The sequence below is a fragment of the Nycticebus coucang genome, chromosome 6, assembly GCF_027406575.1.
Source record: "Nycticebus coucang isolate mNycCou1 chromosome 6, mNycCou1.pri, whole genome shotgun sequence".
Classification (NCBI taxonomy): Eukaryota; Metazoa; Chordata; class Mammalia; order Primates; family Lorisidae; genus Nycticebus; species Nycticebus coucang.
In genome coordinates, this window is record NC_069785.1 from 96,149,007 (window position 1) to 96,167,841 (window position 18,835).

Here is an 18,835-nt window from a genome sequence, read left to right on the forward strand (position 1 = left end):
CTCCAACCTGGAACTGGTGAGGTATTTGCAGATCTCCGGGCTTGTAGGCTTCAATCAGCCAGCTCCACACTTCCTTTTGCACAGTTTCAAGGGCTTTTAATCTGGTGTATAGAGATTGAGAGGAGTAAGATTCTGGGGAAGGGAGGTGCTGCATGGCAACGAGTGGGGGGTGAGCTCCATATAGGATTTCAAAGGGGGTCAGCTTCAGAGTACTAGGGGTGTTGCGCACACGGAACAGGGCAAAGGGAAGGAGGACTGTCCAGTCAGTAATGCCAGTCTTTAAGGATAATTTAGTCATGGCCTCTTTTAGGGTTCTATTCATCCTCTCTACCTGCCCTGAGCTCTGGGGCCAATAAGCACAATGTAATTTCCATTCAAGCCCCAGGATTTTGGCCAAACCCTGACTAAACTGGGCAACGAAAGCGGGACCGTTGTCGGATCCGATTACTTTGGGTAGTCCAAATCTTGGAAAAATCTCTTCTAATATTATTTTGGCCACAACTTGAGCAGTCTCCCTCTTTGTAGGAAAAGCTTCGACCCATCCTGAGAAAGTGTCTATGAACATTAGCAAGTACTTGTATCCGTACTTAGCCGGCTTAATCTCTGTAAAATCTGTTTCCCAGTAGCTTCCAGGGCGAACCCCTTGGAGTCTTTTTCCCTGAGGTAGTGTGCTAGGCTGGGTGTTTACTAATTGGCAAGGTCTGCACTCTTTTACAGCTGCATCAATGAGCTTACTTAATTCTATAATATAGTATGGAGAGGACTGAACAATGGTTTTCAGATGCTTGGGGCCCAGATGGGTTAATTTATGAAGTTGTCTGAGAAAGGTGATTGCCTGTTCCTCAGGGAGGATGTTTTTCCCTTCCGGGGTTTCTCGGATCCCCTCTGGGGATTCTAGGTGGAGGCCTAATCTGTCCATCCTCTCGAGATCCCGTTCGAATATTTAAAGTTTTTGATAACGGGGGTACTATCTCTTTAAGGGTGGGCCTTAAAGTGTTTTCATATAGCGGTAGGATGTTGAGCCCTTGAGCCGCTCGCTTAGCTTCTCGGTCGGCTCTTTGGTTTCCCTCAGCAACTCTGGACACCCCTTTCTGATGTCCAGGGTAGTGGATTATGGCCACTCTCTTAGGGAGGTGAACAGCCTCCAGTAGACTTAGGATTTCTTCCCTGTGTTTAATTTCTTTTCCTGCTGAAGTCAACAGTCCTCGCTGTCTGTAAATGGCCCCATGGACATGGGCTTTAGCAAAAGCATACCTGCTATCGGTGTATATGTTAACTTTTTTCCCTTCTGCCAAACGTAAGGCCTGGGTCAAGGCGACCAGCTCGGCCTTCTGGGCCGACGTCCCTTCAGGCAGACTACTTGCCCAGATGGTCTGCTTATCGTCTACCACCGCCGCCCCGGCCACCCTTTTACCTTCTATTATGGAGCTGCTCCCATCAGTGAACCAGGTCAGTTGGGCATCCGGCAGGGGCTGATCACAGAGGTCCCTCCGAGTTCCAGTCTCCTCAGGCAGTACTTCTTGGCATGTGTGTAATACATCCTCCCGGACAGAGGTATCAGGTAGTAGGGTAGTCGGGTTGAGGATGACAGGCAGGCCAAACTGGACTCTGTCTTCATTTAATAGGAGACTCTGGTAATGTGTCATGCGGGCATTGGACAGCCACCGGTCAGGGGGCTGTCTGATGATGCTTTCTAAGGCATGGGGGGCAAAGACTGTGAACTTCTGCCCCATAGTCAATTTGTCTGCATCTTTTACCAGTACCGCCACTGCCGCCACAGACCTCAGACGGGCTGGCCAACCACCAGCAACGGGGTCCAATTTCTTGGAGAGGTATGCTACCGGTCTTTTCCATGGCCCTAAAGGCTGCGTCAGTACCCCTCGGGTCACTCCTCTCTTCTCATCTACGTATAGGACAAAGGGCTTTGTTACATCTGGTAGAGCCAGGGCCGGGGCTGATAATAATGCCTTTTTAATGTTGTCAAAGGCCCGCTGTTGGCTGGCACCCCACTCGAAGGGAGTGCCTTCCTTGGTCAAAGGGTAGAAGGGGGCTGCCAGAGTAGCAAACCCCAGTATCCATAAGCGGCAGAACCCTGCAGTCCCTAAGAATTCTCGCACCTGGCGGGGCAAGTGGGGAACTGGAATCTGAGTCACAGTATGCTTCCTGGCTTCTGTTAACCATCTCTGCCCTCCTCTTAGGGTGTAACCTAGGTACGTTACCTCTTTCTGGCAGATCTGGGCTTTCTTGGGGGAGGCTCGATATCCTAAGCGGGCTAGTTCTTCCAGTAACAGTTCTGTGCCCCGATGGCACTCTTCCTTTGTCGTTCCAGTTAGTAGTAAGTCATCTACATATTGTAGGAGCGTTACCTGAGGGTGGCTGGCGCGAAAGTGAGCTAGGTCTTGGTGGAGGGCTTCATCAAAGATGGTTGGGGAGTTCTTGAACCCCTGTGGAAGTCGGGTCCATGTCAATTGCCCCGTCGTTCCAGAGTCCGGGTCTCTCCATTCAAATGCGAAGATGTTCAGGCTAGAGGAGTGTAGTCAAGGCGGAAGAAGGCATCCTTCAAATCCAGGACAGTGTACCAGATATGGTCTGGAGGGAGAGAGCTTAACAAATTATAAGGGTTAGGCACGGTGGGGTGGATGTCTTGCGCCTGCTTGTTTACTTCTCTTAAGTCCTGCACAGGGCGATAGTCTCCTGTGCCGGGTTTCTTGATGGATAATAAGAGGGTGTTCCATGGTGACTGGCACTTTACTAGTATGCCCAGCTGTAGAAGACGCTGAATGTGAGGCCTAATCCCTTCCCGAGCTTCCCTAGTCATAAGATACTGGCGCACTGCCACAGGAGTGGAAGTGGCTTTGAGTTCTATGACTATAGGCGGCCTTTCTGCGGCCAGTCCCATTCCGGCAGTTTCGGCCCATGCCCCGGGATATTTTTCTAGCCAGTCATGTATGAGACTAGTCCCTTTCTCCCGTTGCTTTTCAAAGAGTCTATGTTCATCCTCCAAATGCATGGTCAGGGCTGTTACTTTCTTATTCTGGGTTACCTCTGGGCCATCAGGAGTGAAAGTGATCTGGGCTTCCATTTTGGTGAGTAAATCTCTCCCGAGGAGGGGCGCAGGGCACTCAGGGATAATTAAGAACGAGTGGGTTACCCATCCCACTCCCAGATCTACTGATCTTCGGGTAGTCCATGAGTACTGCTGATGCCCTGTGGCCCCTACAACCCAGGATTTTTTCTTGGAGACGGGTCCTGATGGTTCAAGTAGGACTGAGTGTTGAGCTCCGGTGTCTACTAGGAACTCAACTGGCTTCCCCTCCACCTTAAGTATTACCCTAGGCTCGGGGAGGGGTTCTGAGCCCCGTCCCCGCTAATCTTCTTCTTCCTCTAAGGCCAGTACTTTCTTGGAGAGTTCTTTTTTTTTTTAGGATATTTCCTGGCCCAGTGCCCCTTCTCCTTACAGTAGGCACATTGATCCTTATCTAACGGGACGCGGTTGCCCAGGCTACCTGAATTCTTAGTTCTACCTTGGATCTGTTCTTGGCTCTTCTCCCCTACTACTGCGGCCAAAATCCATGTTAAGTTTTTCTCCTGTCTTCGGTCTCTCTTATTTTCCCTTTCCTCTCTCTCTTTCTCCTTTCTCTGCTCTATTTCTTCCTCAGTTTCACTTTTATGGTATACTTTCTCAGCTTCCTTAACTAAATCCTGCAATCCTTCAATACTCTGCAGCTTTCTTTTAATGTCTACAGCTGACTGCCCTATGAAAGTCATAGCCACGGAAGCCCTCTGTCCTTCAGAGGCAGGGTCAAATGGGGTGTAGCGCCTAAAAGCTTCCATTAGACGCTCAAGAAACACTGAGGGGGGTTCCACGGCCCCCTGTATTACTTCTCTTACCTTAGCCAAATTAGTGGGGCATCTTGCCGCCCCACGGAGGCCAGCCACTAGAGCCTGGCGATAGACTGTCAGTCTCTCCCTACCTTCTGCCGTGTTGAAGTCCCAGTCAGGTCTGGAGACGGGAAAGGCAGCCTCGATGATGTTGGGGAGTTGGGTAGGACGCCTGTCCGCCCCGAGTACATTCTTCCTAGCTTCTAGTAAAATCCTCTCCCTCTCTTCAGTAGTGAAGAGAGTCTGTATGAGCTGCTGCCAGTCATCCCATGTGGGCTGATGAGAGAACATCAGGGACTCTACCAGCCCAGTCAGGCGTTGGGGGTCTTCTGAAAAAGGGGGGTGATTAGTTTTCCAGTTATACAGGTCTGCGGAAGAAAATGGCCAGTACTGGAGGGGCTGGAGAGGAGGTGGTCCTTCATCTGTTGCCACCGGCGGGGGGCCGTATGCCCTCAGGGGCAGGGCAACAATAGTGTTGGGAGACATTCCTCCCTGCAGGTGACTCCTGCGGGCCCTAGTGAAGGTTCCCCCGGGGGTGCAGAGGGGGCAATCGCCGGATCCGGCGATGCTGGTCTTCCCTGCCCCCCGACAGGAGCCAAGGCGGGAGGGTATGGGGGATGAGGGGGCGGAGGGTCGAGGAGAAGTTGATCGTCTGAATTTCCGGGTAGATCTTCTTAGGGGGGTCTGAGCTGTCGCCCCCTTTTCTGGGACCGGAAGATTGGACAGCGAGCACCCGAGGATTAGACGGGGGCCTGGATGTGGCAGTCCACGGCCGAACCCAGGGGGGCGGATTCTGCACCAGGTCCTGCCAGACTATGATGTAAGGTTGTTGATCCGGATGGGCTCCCGATCCTCTCTGAAAAACAATCTCTTTGATAGCAAAAATAAGAGATAAGTCAAAGGTTCCTCCTGAGGGCCAGCCGACGTTAAAAGTGGGCCACTCCGAGGAGCAGAAAGTCTGCCATGGGCCTTTTTTGACCTCTACTGACAGGTCACGACCTCTTCTCTTCACTTCAGTCCAATGATCTAGAGTCAAACTCAAAGGGGTTGTCACAGTCTGTCCCATCGTCAGTAGATATGTCAGAAACAAATAACAGGAATAACAGAAATATTACAGATACAATGACCTACCTACCACTCTTGGTCCCTCACAAGCCTACAACAGAATCAGACAGGCGCGTTTCCCATAATTTTTGATGGAACAACCGGACTCGATCAGCGCCCTTACAGCAGGAGACAACCAGGCATCCCTGGTTCTCCTCAGTTCCTGGGGCGTTCCCCAGGATTTCAGCCTGTGGTCCTCAGGGCACGTCTACTGACCACTGTCCGGCCACTCTCACGAGGTGCCGAACGGCTGCAAAATCAAAAGCGTGCACACAAAGTCAAACAAAGGACTGAAGACACAGACCAGACAGTTTTCGGGGTACCCCTTTCTTACCTCCAAGGTCGACTCTGCAGGTGAGGGGTGGTCGTCAAATCCCGGAAGAGCCCCCAAATGAAAGACTTGGGGCAGGACCCCCCACTCTGTCCTGATCGACGACGACCCCAATCAACCACAAGAGACGGCACTTGATGCAAACAGCCAGAGGATTTTATTCCAGCATGCTGGGGCTTGATTCGCAACTCTTTAGGAGCAGAGGAGTCAAGCCCTGAACAGCAGGTTTTACAAGCTTATAAAGGCAAAAACCACAAAGTAGGGAGGGGTAGCAGTCATAGCAGGGTCTTTTCCAGATAAGAAGAACTCTGGTTCATTACTCATCTGTCTTAAGATAAGATCAGCAGTTAAACATTTGCTTAGCTTTTTTTTTTTTTTTTTCTTTCTCAGAACCAGTTACCGGTTATCTGCTTCAACTCGGGGCTATTTCCTAGGACAGTTACAAAAGGTCACATTCTTATGGTAGGGGGTGAGAGGTGCTGCTACATGGTCCCCCCCCCCCTTTTTGGATTTGGTAGTGCTTTCCTTCAACAGCAACCTCAAACTCATAGGGTTAAGTGATTCTCTTGCCTCAGCCTCCCAAGTAACTGGGACTACAAGGCACCTGCCACTATGCCCATCTATTTTTTGTTGTTGTTGCAATTGTCATTGTTGTTTTAGCTGGCCCGGGCTGGGTTAGAACCTGCCAGCTTTTTTTTTTTTTTTTTTTTTTGTAGAGACAGAGTGTCACTGTACTGCCCTCGGGTAGAGTTCTGTGGTGTCACATGGCTCACAGCAACCTGTAACTCTTGGGCTTACCCCATTCTCTTGCCTCAGCCTCCCGAGCACCTGGGACTACAGGCACCCGCCACAATGCCGGGCTATTTTTTTGTTGCAGTGTGGCCAGAGCTGGGTTTGAACCCGCCACCCTCGGCATATGGGGCCGCCGCCCAGAACCTGCCAGCTCTGCTGTATATGGCCAGCACCCTACCCACTGAGCTATGGGCGCCACCAACAAAGGAGACTTTATTAACCAACTTTGTGTGTGGGAATTACTTATAGAAGATGCTAAAGTCGGGCGGCACCTGTGGCTCAGTGATTAGGGCGCCGGCCCCATATGCCGAGGGTGGCGGGTTCAAACCCAGCCCCGGCCAAACTGAAACGACAAAAAAAAACAGCCAGGCATTGTGGTGGGTGCTTGTAGTCCCAGCTGCTTGGGAGGCTGACGCAAGAGAATCGCGTAAGCCCAAGAGTTAGAGGTTGCTGTGAGCCGTTTGACGCCAGGGCACTCTACCCGAGGGCGGTACAGTGACACTCTGTCTCTACAAAAAAAAAAAAAAAGAAGATGCTAAAGTCATCAAAGAAATACCATAAAGGAGGCTCGGCGCCTGTGGCCCAAGTGGCTACGGCGCCAGCCACACACACGTAAGCTGGTGGGTTCGCATCCAGCCCAGGCTCGCCAAACTACAACAACAGCTGCAACCAAAAAATAGCCGGGCGTTGTGGTGGGCGCCTGTAGTCCCAGCTACTTGGGAGGCAGAGGCAGGAGAATCGCTTGAGCCCAAGAGTTCGAGGTTGCTGTGAGCTGTGATGCCACAGCACTCTACCCAGGGTGACAGCTTGGGGCTGTCTCAAAAAAAAAAAAAAAGAAATACCATAAAGGAAAAGAATGATACATGTAAAGTTAGCTAACTGAACATGAGAATACTACATGCACAAAACAGAGTTTTCAAAGAAGATAAAAACAAATCTGGGCGGCGCCTGTGGCTCAGTTGGTAAGGCGCTGGCCCCATATGCCGAGGGTTGCAGGTTCAAGCCCAGCCCCGGCCAAACTGCAACAAAAAAATAGCCGGGCGTTGTGGCGGGCGCCTGTAGTCCCAGTTGCTCGGGAGGCTGAGGCAAGAGAATCGCTTAAGCTCAAGAGTTAGAGGTTGCTGTGAGCTGTGTGTCGCCACAGCACTCTACCCAAGGGCGGTACAGTGAGACTCTGTCTCTACAAAAAAAAAAAAAAAAAAAAACAAATCTGTGTGTGACAAGAGAAAATCAACCTGAAAAGAATATTTTACACAAACTGTCAACTCAACTGTCAGTCAACAACATAGAAATTATAAGAGACTTACAATTTGTTATATGTTGATAAAATACTCAATTTCTTGGAACAGAAAGCATATTTTAGTCTTCCGATATTAAAAGTTGATCAAGGAGACCGGGCGTGGTGGTTCACGCCTGTAATCCTAGTACTCTGGGAGGCTGAGGCAGATGGATTGCCTCAGCTTACAAGTTCGAGACCAGCCTGAGCCGGAGCAAGACTCCCCCACCCCCAGCCCCAAAACAAGCTGGGTGCTGTGGCGGGTGCCTGTAGTCCCAGCTATTCAGAAGGCTGAGGCAAGAGAATCTCTTGAGCCCAAGAGTTTGAGGTTGCTGTGAGCTGTGATGCCATGGGACTCTACCAAGGGCAACAAAGGGAGACTCTGTCTCAAAAAATAGTTGACCAAGGCTGGGCACAGTGACTCATACCTGTAATCCTAGCACTAAGGAGGCCAATGTGGGAGGATCACTTGAGTTTAGGGACTTCAGACCAGAGACTGCACTCTAGTCTGGGAAACAGAGTGAAATTCTATTTTAAGAGAAAAGAAAAATGTTGACCAAAAAGTTTGATAAAATGTGGAGAAAATTTTAAACATACTTGGAGGTTGACGTATATTTAAAAGAAGCAACTATAGGCCAGGCATCATGGCTCACACCTGCAATCCCAGCACTCTGGGAGGCCAAGGCAGGTGGATTGCCTGAGCTCTGGAGTTGGAGAAATAACTGATCCTGAGAAATAACAAGATCCTGTCTCTATTAAAAACAGAAAAATTGGCCAGGCATGGTGCCTCATGCCTATAATCCTAGCACTCTGGGAGGCCAAGGCAGGAGGATTGTTTAAGCTCAGGAGTTTGAGACCAGCCTGAGCAAAAGTGAAACCCCCATCTCTACTAAAAAAAAAAAAAAAAAAAAAGTAGAAAAAGCAGCTGGGATTTGTGGCAGGTGCATGTAGTCAATGCAGTACAATGCCTGGCTGGTTTTCCTATTTTATTTTTTTGAGACAGAGTTTCACTTTTGTTTGTTTTCACCTCAGTAGAATGCAATGGCGTCAGAGCTCACAGCATCCTCAAACTCTTGGGCTTAAGCAATTCAAGTAGCTGGGATTACAGGCGCCTGCCACAAGGCCTGGCCATTTTTTGTTGCAGTTGTCATTGTCCTTGCTGGCCTGGGTCAGGTTCAAACCCGCCATCCCTGGTGTGTGTGGCTGGTGCCGTAACCACTGTGCTACGGGCGCTGAGTCTGGTTTTCCTATTTTTAGTAGAGATGGGGTCTCACTCTTGCTCCTAAGCTTAAGCAATCCACCTACCTAGTCCTCCCAGAGTGCTGGGATTACACCGTGCCCAGCCTGTTTGTGTGATTTCATGTAGCATATGCATATGTGTGTGCATAAAGTAAGTACTTAGGAGACTGCAGTATAAGAACAGTGATAAACAGAATGTTTGACAGGAAGATGAAAAAATATCGCTGAAGGAAACAGAAACTTGAAGAAAAATCAAGATGAATTACCATATTACTTATCAGATTGGCATACATAATATTATTAAAGTACAAATATTCTGAAGGGGAGGTAATTTTACATATGCATCCAAGTTCCTGGACTTTGTACACTCTCCCATATACTTTATATCACCTCTAGACTACTTACAATGCTTAATATGATGTAAATGCTATGTAAAGAGTTGATACACTTCATTGTATAGAGAATTATGACAAGAAAAAGTCTGCACATGTTCAGTACAGATGCCACCATCTATTTTTTTTCCCCCAAGAGACAGAGTCTCACTTTATTGCCCTTGGTAGAGTGCTGTTGTGTCACAGCTCACAGCAACCTCCAACTCTAGGGCTTAAGTGATTCTCTTGCCTCAACCTCCCAAGTAGCTGGGATTACAGGCACCCACCACAATGCCTGGCTATTTTTTTTTTTTTTGGTTGTAGTTGTCATTGTCGTTTGGTGGGCCTGGGCTGGATTTGAACCTGCCAGCTCTGGTATATGTAGCTGGTGCCTTAGCCACTTGAGCTACAGGCGCTGAGCCATTTTTTTTTTTTTTTTTTGAGACAGAGCCTTAAGCTGTTGCCCTGGGTAGAGTGCCGTGGCATAACAGCTCAGAGCAACCTCCAACTCCTGGGATGAAGTGATTCTCCTGCCTCTGCCTCCCAAGTAGCTGGGACCATAGGCGCCTGCCACAACGCCTGGCTATTTTTTGGTTGCAACTGTCATTGTTTGGTGGGCCTGGGCTGGATGCGATCCCACCAGCTCAGGTGTCTGTGGCTGATGCCCTAGCCACTTGAGACCTCAGGGAAAGAATTTTTTTTTTTTTTGTAGAGACAGAATCTCACTATACTGCCCTCGGGTAGAGTGCCATGGTGTCACACGGCTCACAGCAACCTCTAACTCTTGGGCTTACACGATTCTCTTGCCTCAGTCTCCTGAGCAGCTGGGACTACAGGCACCCACCACAACGTCTGGCTATTTTTTTTGTTGCAGTTGGGCCGGGGATGGGTTTGAACCCGCCACCCTCGGCATATTGGGCCAGCGCCCTACTCACTGAGCCCCAGGCACCACCCCAGGGAAAGGATTTTTAACAGTAAATTCTGATAAAGTTACTCTTTCCTACATTTACAATGCAGGATTTAAAATACAAAGTTGTGGGGCGGCGCCTGTGGCTCAAAGGAGTAGGGCACCAGCCCCATATGTCAGAGGTGGCGGGTTCAAACCCAGCCCCAGCCAAAAAAAAAAAAAAATACTGTGATAAAATAAAAAGTTGTGCTTCCACTCAAATGGTTCTCAGTACTCCCATTTCAGTGTAAAAAACCTAGTCTTCAGCAGCCTTATTGGTCCTACAAGATCTGGCTTGTTGGCTTCTCCCTGCTTTTTCCCATACCACTGTGTAGTAAAAAATTTTTTTTTGTAGAGACAGAACCTACTGAACCACAGGTGCCACCCTAGTAAATTTTTTTGTGTGAAGTATTTTAACTTCCTGTTGCCTCAGCATCCCTTTTTAAATATATATATATATATTTTTTTTTTGAGACAGAGACTCAAGCTATAGCCCTGGGTAGAGTGCCGTGGTGTCACAGTTCAGAGCAACCTCTAACTCTTGGGCTTACGCGATTCTCTTGCTTCAGTCTCCCAAGTAGCTGGGACTACAGGCACCTGCCACCATGCCTGGCTATTTTTTGGTTGTAGTTGTCATTGTTTGGCAGGCTGGGGCTGGATTCGAACCCACCAGCTCTGGGGTATATGGCTAGTGCCTTTCCTGCTTGAGCTACAGGCACCACCAACATTTTTTATTTTATTATTATTAATTTTTTTTATTGAGAAAGTCTGATTTTGTCACCCTTGGTAGAGAACCATGGTGTCATAGCTCACAGCAACCTCAAACTCTTTTTTTTTTTTTTTTGGTTTTTGGCCGGGGCTGGGTTTGAACCCACCACCTCCAGCATATGGGACCAGCGCCCTACTCCTTGAGCCACAGGCGCCGCCCAACCTCAAACTCTTGAGCTTAAGTGAGTCTCTTGCCTCAGACTCCAGAGTAGCTGGGACTACAGGTGCCCACTACAATGCCCAACTATTTTTTTTTTTGTTTGGTTGTTTAGCAGGCCCAGGCTGGGTTCGAACCCACCAGCCCTGGAGCAGATGCCCGGCACTGTAACCACTTAGCAACAGGCGCCCCCAGTGTCCTTTTTTTTTTTTTTTTTAGAGACAGTGTCTTGCTCTGTTGCCCAGGTTAGAATGAAGTGCTCACTATAACTTTGAACTTCTTGGCTCAAGTGATCCTCCCACCTCAGCCTCCCTAGTAGCTGGGACTGTAGGTGTGAGCCACCATGCCTGGCCAGCTTCTATTTTTTAATGGTTTGACTTTCTCATACCAGAAGCAGGGCTCAATTTCCCTTAATACAGTTAACAGTTCTCTACCTCCTCCTTGTTCTTTAACGTAGTTAATCCAGACATAGGCCTTATACAACCAACCCCTGGTGACAGCCTTGGTATGGAACATGCAGATACAACCTGACTCACCCCAGTGACCCCACACTAAACGGATATGCTGCAGTCAAAATGTGACCCGAGAAAGCTGCACCTGCCTGCCCCAAATCCACTAATTAGAACTCCCCTTAGAAAACCTGCTTGGGTGACATCTTAGACCCCAATAAAATCTTTGGACACTATCCAAGCTCCTTTTTTTTTTTGACAGTCTATGTTGCCCTTGGTAGAGTGAGGTGGCATCACAGCTCACAGCAACCTCCAACTCTTGGGCTTAAGCCAGTGGTTCTCAACCTTCCTATTGCTGCAACCCTTTAATACAGTTCCTCATGTTGTAGTGACCCCCACCCATAAAATAATTTTCGTTGCTACTTCCTGTGATTTTGCTACTGTTATGAATCGTAAGGTAAATGTCTGATATGCAGGATGGTCTTGGGCAACTCCTGTGAAACAATCATTTGATCCCCAAAGGGGTCATGACCCACAGGTTGAGAACCGCTGGCTTATTGCCTCAGCCTCCCAAGTAGGTGGGACTACATGCGCCCACCACAACGCCCGGCTATTTTTTTGTTGTAGTTGTTACTGTTGTCTGGCAGACCCAGGCCGGGCTAAAATCTGCCAGCCCCAGTGTATGTGGCCAGTGATCTAGAGGCTGAGCTACAGGCTCTGAGCCAGCAGGTCCTCTTTCTTTGGCTAACAACCTGCTAGGTGAGCAGCACTGCCCCTGTAGCCTTCCCATCAGCAATTAGCCATACCCTGTTCTTTGTATCTAATTACTCAGTAAATAAAGTTCAAAACACTACAGACACACAAGAGTTTTCTTTTTTTTTTTTGTTTTGAGACAGAGTCTCAAGCTATCCCCCTGGGTAGAGTGCCATGGCATCATAGCTTACAGCAACCTCAAACTCTAGGACTCAAGTGATCCTCTTGCCAGTTTTTCTGTTTTTAGTAGAGACCAGGTCTCGATTTTTGCTCAGGCTGGTCTTGAACTTGTGAGGTCAAACAATCCACCTGCCTCGGCCTCCCAGAGTGCTAGGATTACAGGTATAAGCCATCATGCACAGCCTATACACAAAATCTAAAAGGGTTATAAAAAACAGTGGTATGAAAGCATTAAGAATCAGACTTATGGTTGGCGCCTGTGGCTCAAGGAGTAGGGCGCTGGCCCCATATACTGGAAGTGGCAGGTTCAAACCTGGCCCCAGGCAAAAACTGAAAAAAAAAAAAAATCAGACTTATCAAAAACATGTTTTGCAAACAAAGGTGATTTCCAACATAGAAATTACTTGGTTTCATCATCATCATCTAAATATGGGCAGAATAAAAACATTTCCAAACATGAAAAATCCCTTAATTTTTACAACACTGCAATATTTGGGGCAATGACACTCCAAAATGAAAAGATTAAAAAAACAGGAAAACATAGGAGTAAACATATTTGAAGAGCAGATCTCAGTTCTTAGAATGGTCACAACTATACAGGCCAAGTAGCTACTCCAGATAGGAAGGTGACACACAGGGTGATGGACACAAAAGGAAAAAACTATTAGAGAGTATCTATGGGTTGTGCATTTTTGAGTGTATGTAGGGAAAATACAATTCTCATTATCCACAAAAATAAGTCAGTGTTGTCAAATAATACAAAAAAGCACAGAAAAATTTGATAAGAAATATGGAGGTAAAGAGAAGAATCCACTAAAAAGAGAGCCAATATGTGGTAAGCATTACACTTAAATAACAATTTATACAAATTTAGGTGACTGGTCTAACTAAAAAAAGAACTTATTGGCAATTTTAAAATATTTTATTGGACATGTTAAGTAATATAATTCTCAAAAAATATTTTGTGTTAAAATGCAAAACAGGGCTGCGCCTGTGGCTCAGTTGGTAAGGTGCCGGCCCCATATACCGAGGGTGGCGGGTTCAAACCTGGCCCCGGCTGAACTGCAAACCAAAAAATAGCTGGGCGTTGTGGCGGGCGCCTGTAGTCCCAGCTACTCAGGAGGCTGAGGCAAGAGAATCGCTTCAGCCCAGGAGTTGGAGGTTGCTGTAAGCTGTGTGATGCCATGGCACTCTACCATGGGCGATAAAATGAGACGCTGTCTCTACAAAAAAATAAATAAATAAAATAAAATGCAAAACACCTGACAATTGATATTCAGATCTATGAAGGTGTTATTATGAACATGTTTTCACAGTTGCTAAAAATGAAGAAGAAAATCTATTCTGGTTTTCAGTGGTAAAACTTAAAAAGATTCGCATGGCGCCTGTGGCTCAAGGAGTAGGGCACCGGTCCCATATGCCGGAGGTGGCGGGTTCAAACCCAGCCCCGGCCAAAAACCAAAAAAAAAAAAAAAAAAAACTTAAAAAGTTTCCAGAAATAAGATTAAAATTACTAGCCAACCTATCCACAAAAACTGAACCAGGTTCATTATCTTTCATAATCTGATACTGAACAGATTTTAAGAGGTTGTGAATCTGTTCCAGTGTAGAAATAAGGCCAAACGGGTTCTGTGAAAGAATCATTAAAAGTATAGATAACAGACCTGTCATTCATGTTGTAAAAGGAGACCTCACCCAAATCATAGTCCAGAAAAATTCCAATCCTATTGGGTCTTACCACTGGCAGGATGTGGGCTCTCTTAGGGCCTGATACTACATAGCCACTCCTCATGTATCGCCCAATTGCCCAGAATCCACCCAGAACTGATGGCTGTTCCTGCCAGTTCCTAACAACGTAGTCTTGACATATGCCCAGTATCCATTTAGGCTTCTTTCCCACATCTACCTCCCAGTAATGTCTGCCAGAACTAAATCTCTGAGAAGCCAGGACAGCAGGGCAAAGATCAAATCTCCTTGGGCTACAACTACCTTTTTGCTTCATTCTTCCATATCGTACAACTTTTTGATCCTCAGAGACAATAAGTTGAGGATGTGCAGTGTCAACATCTAGAATCACATCTGCTTGAAATGGCTTGATAATTCTGTAAAAGCCAGAATACTGGGGAGGAAGGCTAAGGCCATGTTTCGTTAACCTAAATGAAAAGAGTTCAGGATATTTTAGCTTTTGATACCTGTGGTTGATACTCTTAAGGTGTGTCAGTAATTCCAGGTCTGACTGCACACATTTGCCATTTATCTCCCTCAGAAGATGTTTTAATGAGGAAACCTCATTTGAAAATGTTACAATGTTTTCATTTAGTTTTGTTAAAATGTCCATCTCTTCATCTTGCATCTGTTTAAGAATAGCCTCTTGTTCATCCTGTAAAAACAGTTTAATTTCCTCAAACTCAGAATTGATTTCTTCTTTCCTACATTCTACCTTCTTTTCCAGCTCCATTGCCTTGATGCCTTGCAGAACAATCACTTTTTCAATTCGTTCTATATTAGTCTTCAGAGGCTCAATGCTACATTCTAGATTTTTTCTGTGGAAAGAGGCAGCTTTGCTAATGGAGCTAATGTAGTGCTTCTGATGTTTAGTGGAAAAACTGCACTGTGTACATAAGATCTCTAGATCCTTCACACAGAAAAGGGTTTGAAACTGGTTATGCATTTCACACACAGCCTGCTCTTTCTGCCTCTTCCTCTTGCTCCTTCTGATCTGCAGTTGCTCAGCAATTTCAGTCAAATTACGGAGCTGAGGGTTCCTCCTGAAGTTCCCATATGGAAAGCAAAAACGGCAGACAGGACAGGGAAATTCATCGTCTAGATCCTTCCAGGATATACTGAGGCAGGAGTGACAGAAGTTGTGCCCACAGTTGATGGTCACTGGGTCTTTCAAGTACTCCAGACAGATGGGACAGCTAGATTCCTCTTGGAGGTCCACCAGGGCTGTCTCAAATTCCATGGAGCTGTGAACAAAGGCAGTGGATAAGGTAAACTCCCTTGGCAAGACCTGACCCTGTAGAGCTCAATCCCAGTGAGAAGTGGGTATCTCTCCTAGACCTTGCAAATCAACCAGGTTTCAGTTGCACTTTCCTGGCATGCTGAGGACACTCACTTACTTGTCTTCATTATCCCCTGATCCTTAACTTAGAGAACAATAATAATTCAAACTTGGGCGGCGCCTATGGCTCAAAGGAGTAGGGTACCGGCCCCGTTCAAACCAAGCCCCGGCCAAAAAATGCAAAAAAAAAAATTCAAAACTTATCAGATTAGCCCATCAGAATCTAAATTTCTTGAAGAAACAAGCAACAGGTGTAATGGAACAATTATTCCTGAGGGTGAGAAACAATTTTTCTTTTGAGACAGAGTCTCACTCTGTCACCCAGGCTAGAGTGACGGTGTCAGCTTAGCTCACAGCAACCTCAAATTCCTGTCTGCCTCAGCCTCCCAAGCAGCTGGGACTACAGGTGCCTACCACAATGCCTGCCTAAGTTTTCTGTTTTTAGTAAAGATGGGCCTCACTTTTCCTCAGGCTGGTCTCCAACTCCTGGCCTCAAGCAATCTTCTTACCTCAGCCTCTTGAGTAACTGGGACTATAGGTGTACACCATAATGTCTGGCTAATTTTTTTTTTCTTTGTAGAGACAGAGTCCCACTTTATGGCCCTCGGTAGAGTGCTATGGCATCACACAGCTCAGAGCAACCTCGAACTCCTGGGCTTAAGCGATTCTCTTGCCTCAGCCTCCCGAGTAGCTGGGATCACAGGCGCCCGCCACAACGCTTGGCTATTTTTTGGTTGCAGTTCAGCCGGGGCCGGGTTTGAACCCACCACCCTCGGTATATGGGGCCGGCGCCCTACCGACTGAGCCACAGGCGCCGCCCCTGGCTAATTTTTTCAATTTTGAGTACAGATGGGTCTTGCTCTTACTCAGGCTGTTTTCCAAGTCTTGACTGAGTTCAAGGGATCCTCCTGCCTGGGCTTCCCAGAGTATGAGGATTATAAGTGTGAGCCACTGTGCCAGTCCTGAGAAACAACTTTTAATTTCAAAATCTACATGCTTTAAAATGAAAGTATTTCAAATTGTATATAAAACCAGCACATTGTACTCCATAATTGCACTAATGTATACAGCTAATTTTTTTTTTTTTAAGAGATAAGAGTCTTATTTTGTCGCCCTCGGTAGAGTGCCAAGGCATTACAGCTCACAGCAACCTCCAGCTTTTGGGCTTAGGCGATTCTCTTGCCTCAGCCTTCCAAGTAGCTGGGACTACAGGTGCCCGCCACAATGCCTGGCTATTTTTTGTTGTAGTTTGGCTGTGGCCAGGTTCAAATCTGCCAACCTCAGTACATGGGGCCGGTGCCCTACTCACTGAGCCATAGGCGCCACCCCACACAGCTATAATTTAATAAAAAAATAAAAAAAAATAAAAAACCCTGTTTATTCCTTTTGAAAAAAATAAAAGATAATATCATATTAGGTCGGACAAGATCACAAATAAGTGCAACAACTATTGGGTAACAATTAATGGGAAAAATGAGGCATTCACACAGTCTCAAAGCATCACACTAGGATGGTATTTTATTTCATTTTATTTTAGAGATAGAGCCTTAGTCTATCACCCTTGGTAGAGTGCCATGGCATCACAGCTCACAGCAACCTCCAACTCCTGGGCCTAGGTGATTCTCTTGCCTCAGTCTCCAGAGTAGCCGGGACACAATGCTTGGCTATTTTTGTTATTGTTGTCACAGTTTGGCCAGGCTGGGTTCAAACCCGTCACCCTCAGTATATGGGGCTGGCATCCTACCCACTGAGCCACACGCACCGTCCATGGATGGTATTTTAAAGAGGAATAAAAATAAGTACCTTTATAATGTAGAAATCCAGGGAATATGACCTTAACCAATGATGAGACAAACTAATGACCTGCAATGGAAAGTCATTACTGTATATGGAAAAATGTCTGCAAAAATATATAAACCTAGCTGATTCTAATCACAGGAAAACCACCACCAACACCCAAATCTTATAAGATTGAACATGACAATGTTGTCCAACTGCACAAATATGAACATAATTGAAAAAGAAAAAGCAGCCAATTTGTCCTAGATTAAGAGACTAAATTAACAATAGTAATACATAATCTTAGCTTGGATTCTAGACTGGGGAAACAGTTGCAATAAAGCGGATATATAGGATAATGGGAAAATTTGAATATGTATTATTTATTAGATAATAATATATCACAGCTACATAAGAAAATGTCCTTCTTCTTAGGAAATACATGTTTAAGTATTTAGTGGTGAAGAGGTCATGATCTTTGCAGATACCTCTCTTCCTTCAGGTCACATTACAAATCCTATCTTCTGCTCACAACTTGACTGCCTCCCATTCACTCCCAGTCTCTCACAATCCCATCTCTCTACTAACACACTCAGTCATAATCTGAAATGGCTTTTCTTTGTGTATTTGTGTTTTGGATTCTCTTTGGCCTTATCTGGCAAATGAGATAGACTATAGACTAGAACTAGACATTTAGTCTACCCTATTCATTGAGAAGTAGTAGAAAATTAAATATTTTAAAAAGACAAAATTTAGGTATCATAAGATGGAAAAGCAAGAATCCAGTGTACTCAATTCTGATATGAGTACAACTGATGCTAGTACGTGGTGGGGGTTAGGGAATTGGGGGAGTGGAGAGAGGGAAGGAAGGAGTGGGGTGGGAGAGTCATTGTGCGTGACACACATCTTGGGGGTGGGGCACAATTATAAGAGGGACTTTACCTAACAAATGCAAACAGTGTAACCTGTTTCTTTGTACCCCCAATGAATCCCCAACAACAGAAAAGAATTAATGTTGAACACATTTAGTTTAACATAACCATAAAAAGACTTAACTCTCATCATTCTGAAATGAGGGAATACAAATTAAAATGATACTGTCTCTTATCTGGATCAGAAAGACAAAAGTTATTAAGGATATTATATTTAAACATGGACTTATGATAGCTAATTATAACTTACTAGTAAAAAAACTGCATATAATAAAGACTTATAATGAAAAAGTAGAAATGCACACATTCTGAATACAGACTTTTTAATGGAAAAATGACATGAAGTTTGTAACTTTGTTCAAAATAAAATATGTATGTAATTTTACACATGTATACATCAATATACAGAAATGTATACATACAGAGTAAGACATCAGAGTGCATCATCCCAAATGTTAACAATTTGAAACTCTAGACAAGAAATATACTATTCTTTCAGTATCACTGTACGGCTCTTTCTTTCTTTCTTTTTTGAGACAGAGTTTTGCTATGTTGCCCTCAGTAGAGTACTGTGACATCAGAGCTGACAGCAACCTCAAACTCTTGGGCTTAAGCGATTCTCTTGCCTCAGCCTCCCAACTAACTGGAACTACAGGTGCCTGCCACGATGCCCGGTTATTTTTTGTTGCAGTTGTCATTGTTGTTTAGCTGGCCCAGAGCTGGCACCCTACACCTTGAGCCACAGGTGCCACCCTCGATTTTTCTTTTCTTTCTTTCTTTCTTTTTTTTTTTTTTTAAGAGTCTTTCTCTGT

At 45.9% G+C, this 18,835-nt stretch overlaps 1 protein-coding gene across 1 annotated transcript; it reads right to left on the reverse strand.

The window, feature by feature from the left end:
• Positions 1 to 13,797: 13,797 nt before the first annotated feature.
• Positions 13,798 to 15,213, reverse strand: LOC128589262 (tripartite motif-containing protein 60-like). Its single transcript, XM_053596238.1, has one exon. It carries the CDS (start codon positions 15,211 to 15,213, stop codon positions 13,798 to 13,800), a length of 1,416 nt encoding a protein of 471 aa, XP_053452213.1.
• Between the last annotated feature and the right edge of the window lie 3,622 nt (positions 15,214 to 18,835).

Excerpts from the sequence above, each read along its gene's own strand:
- LOC128589262 (XM_053596238.1), bottom strand. The coding sequence starts at position 15,213 with ATGGAATTTGAGACAGCCCTGGTGGACCTCCAAGAGGAATCTAGCTGT.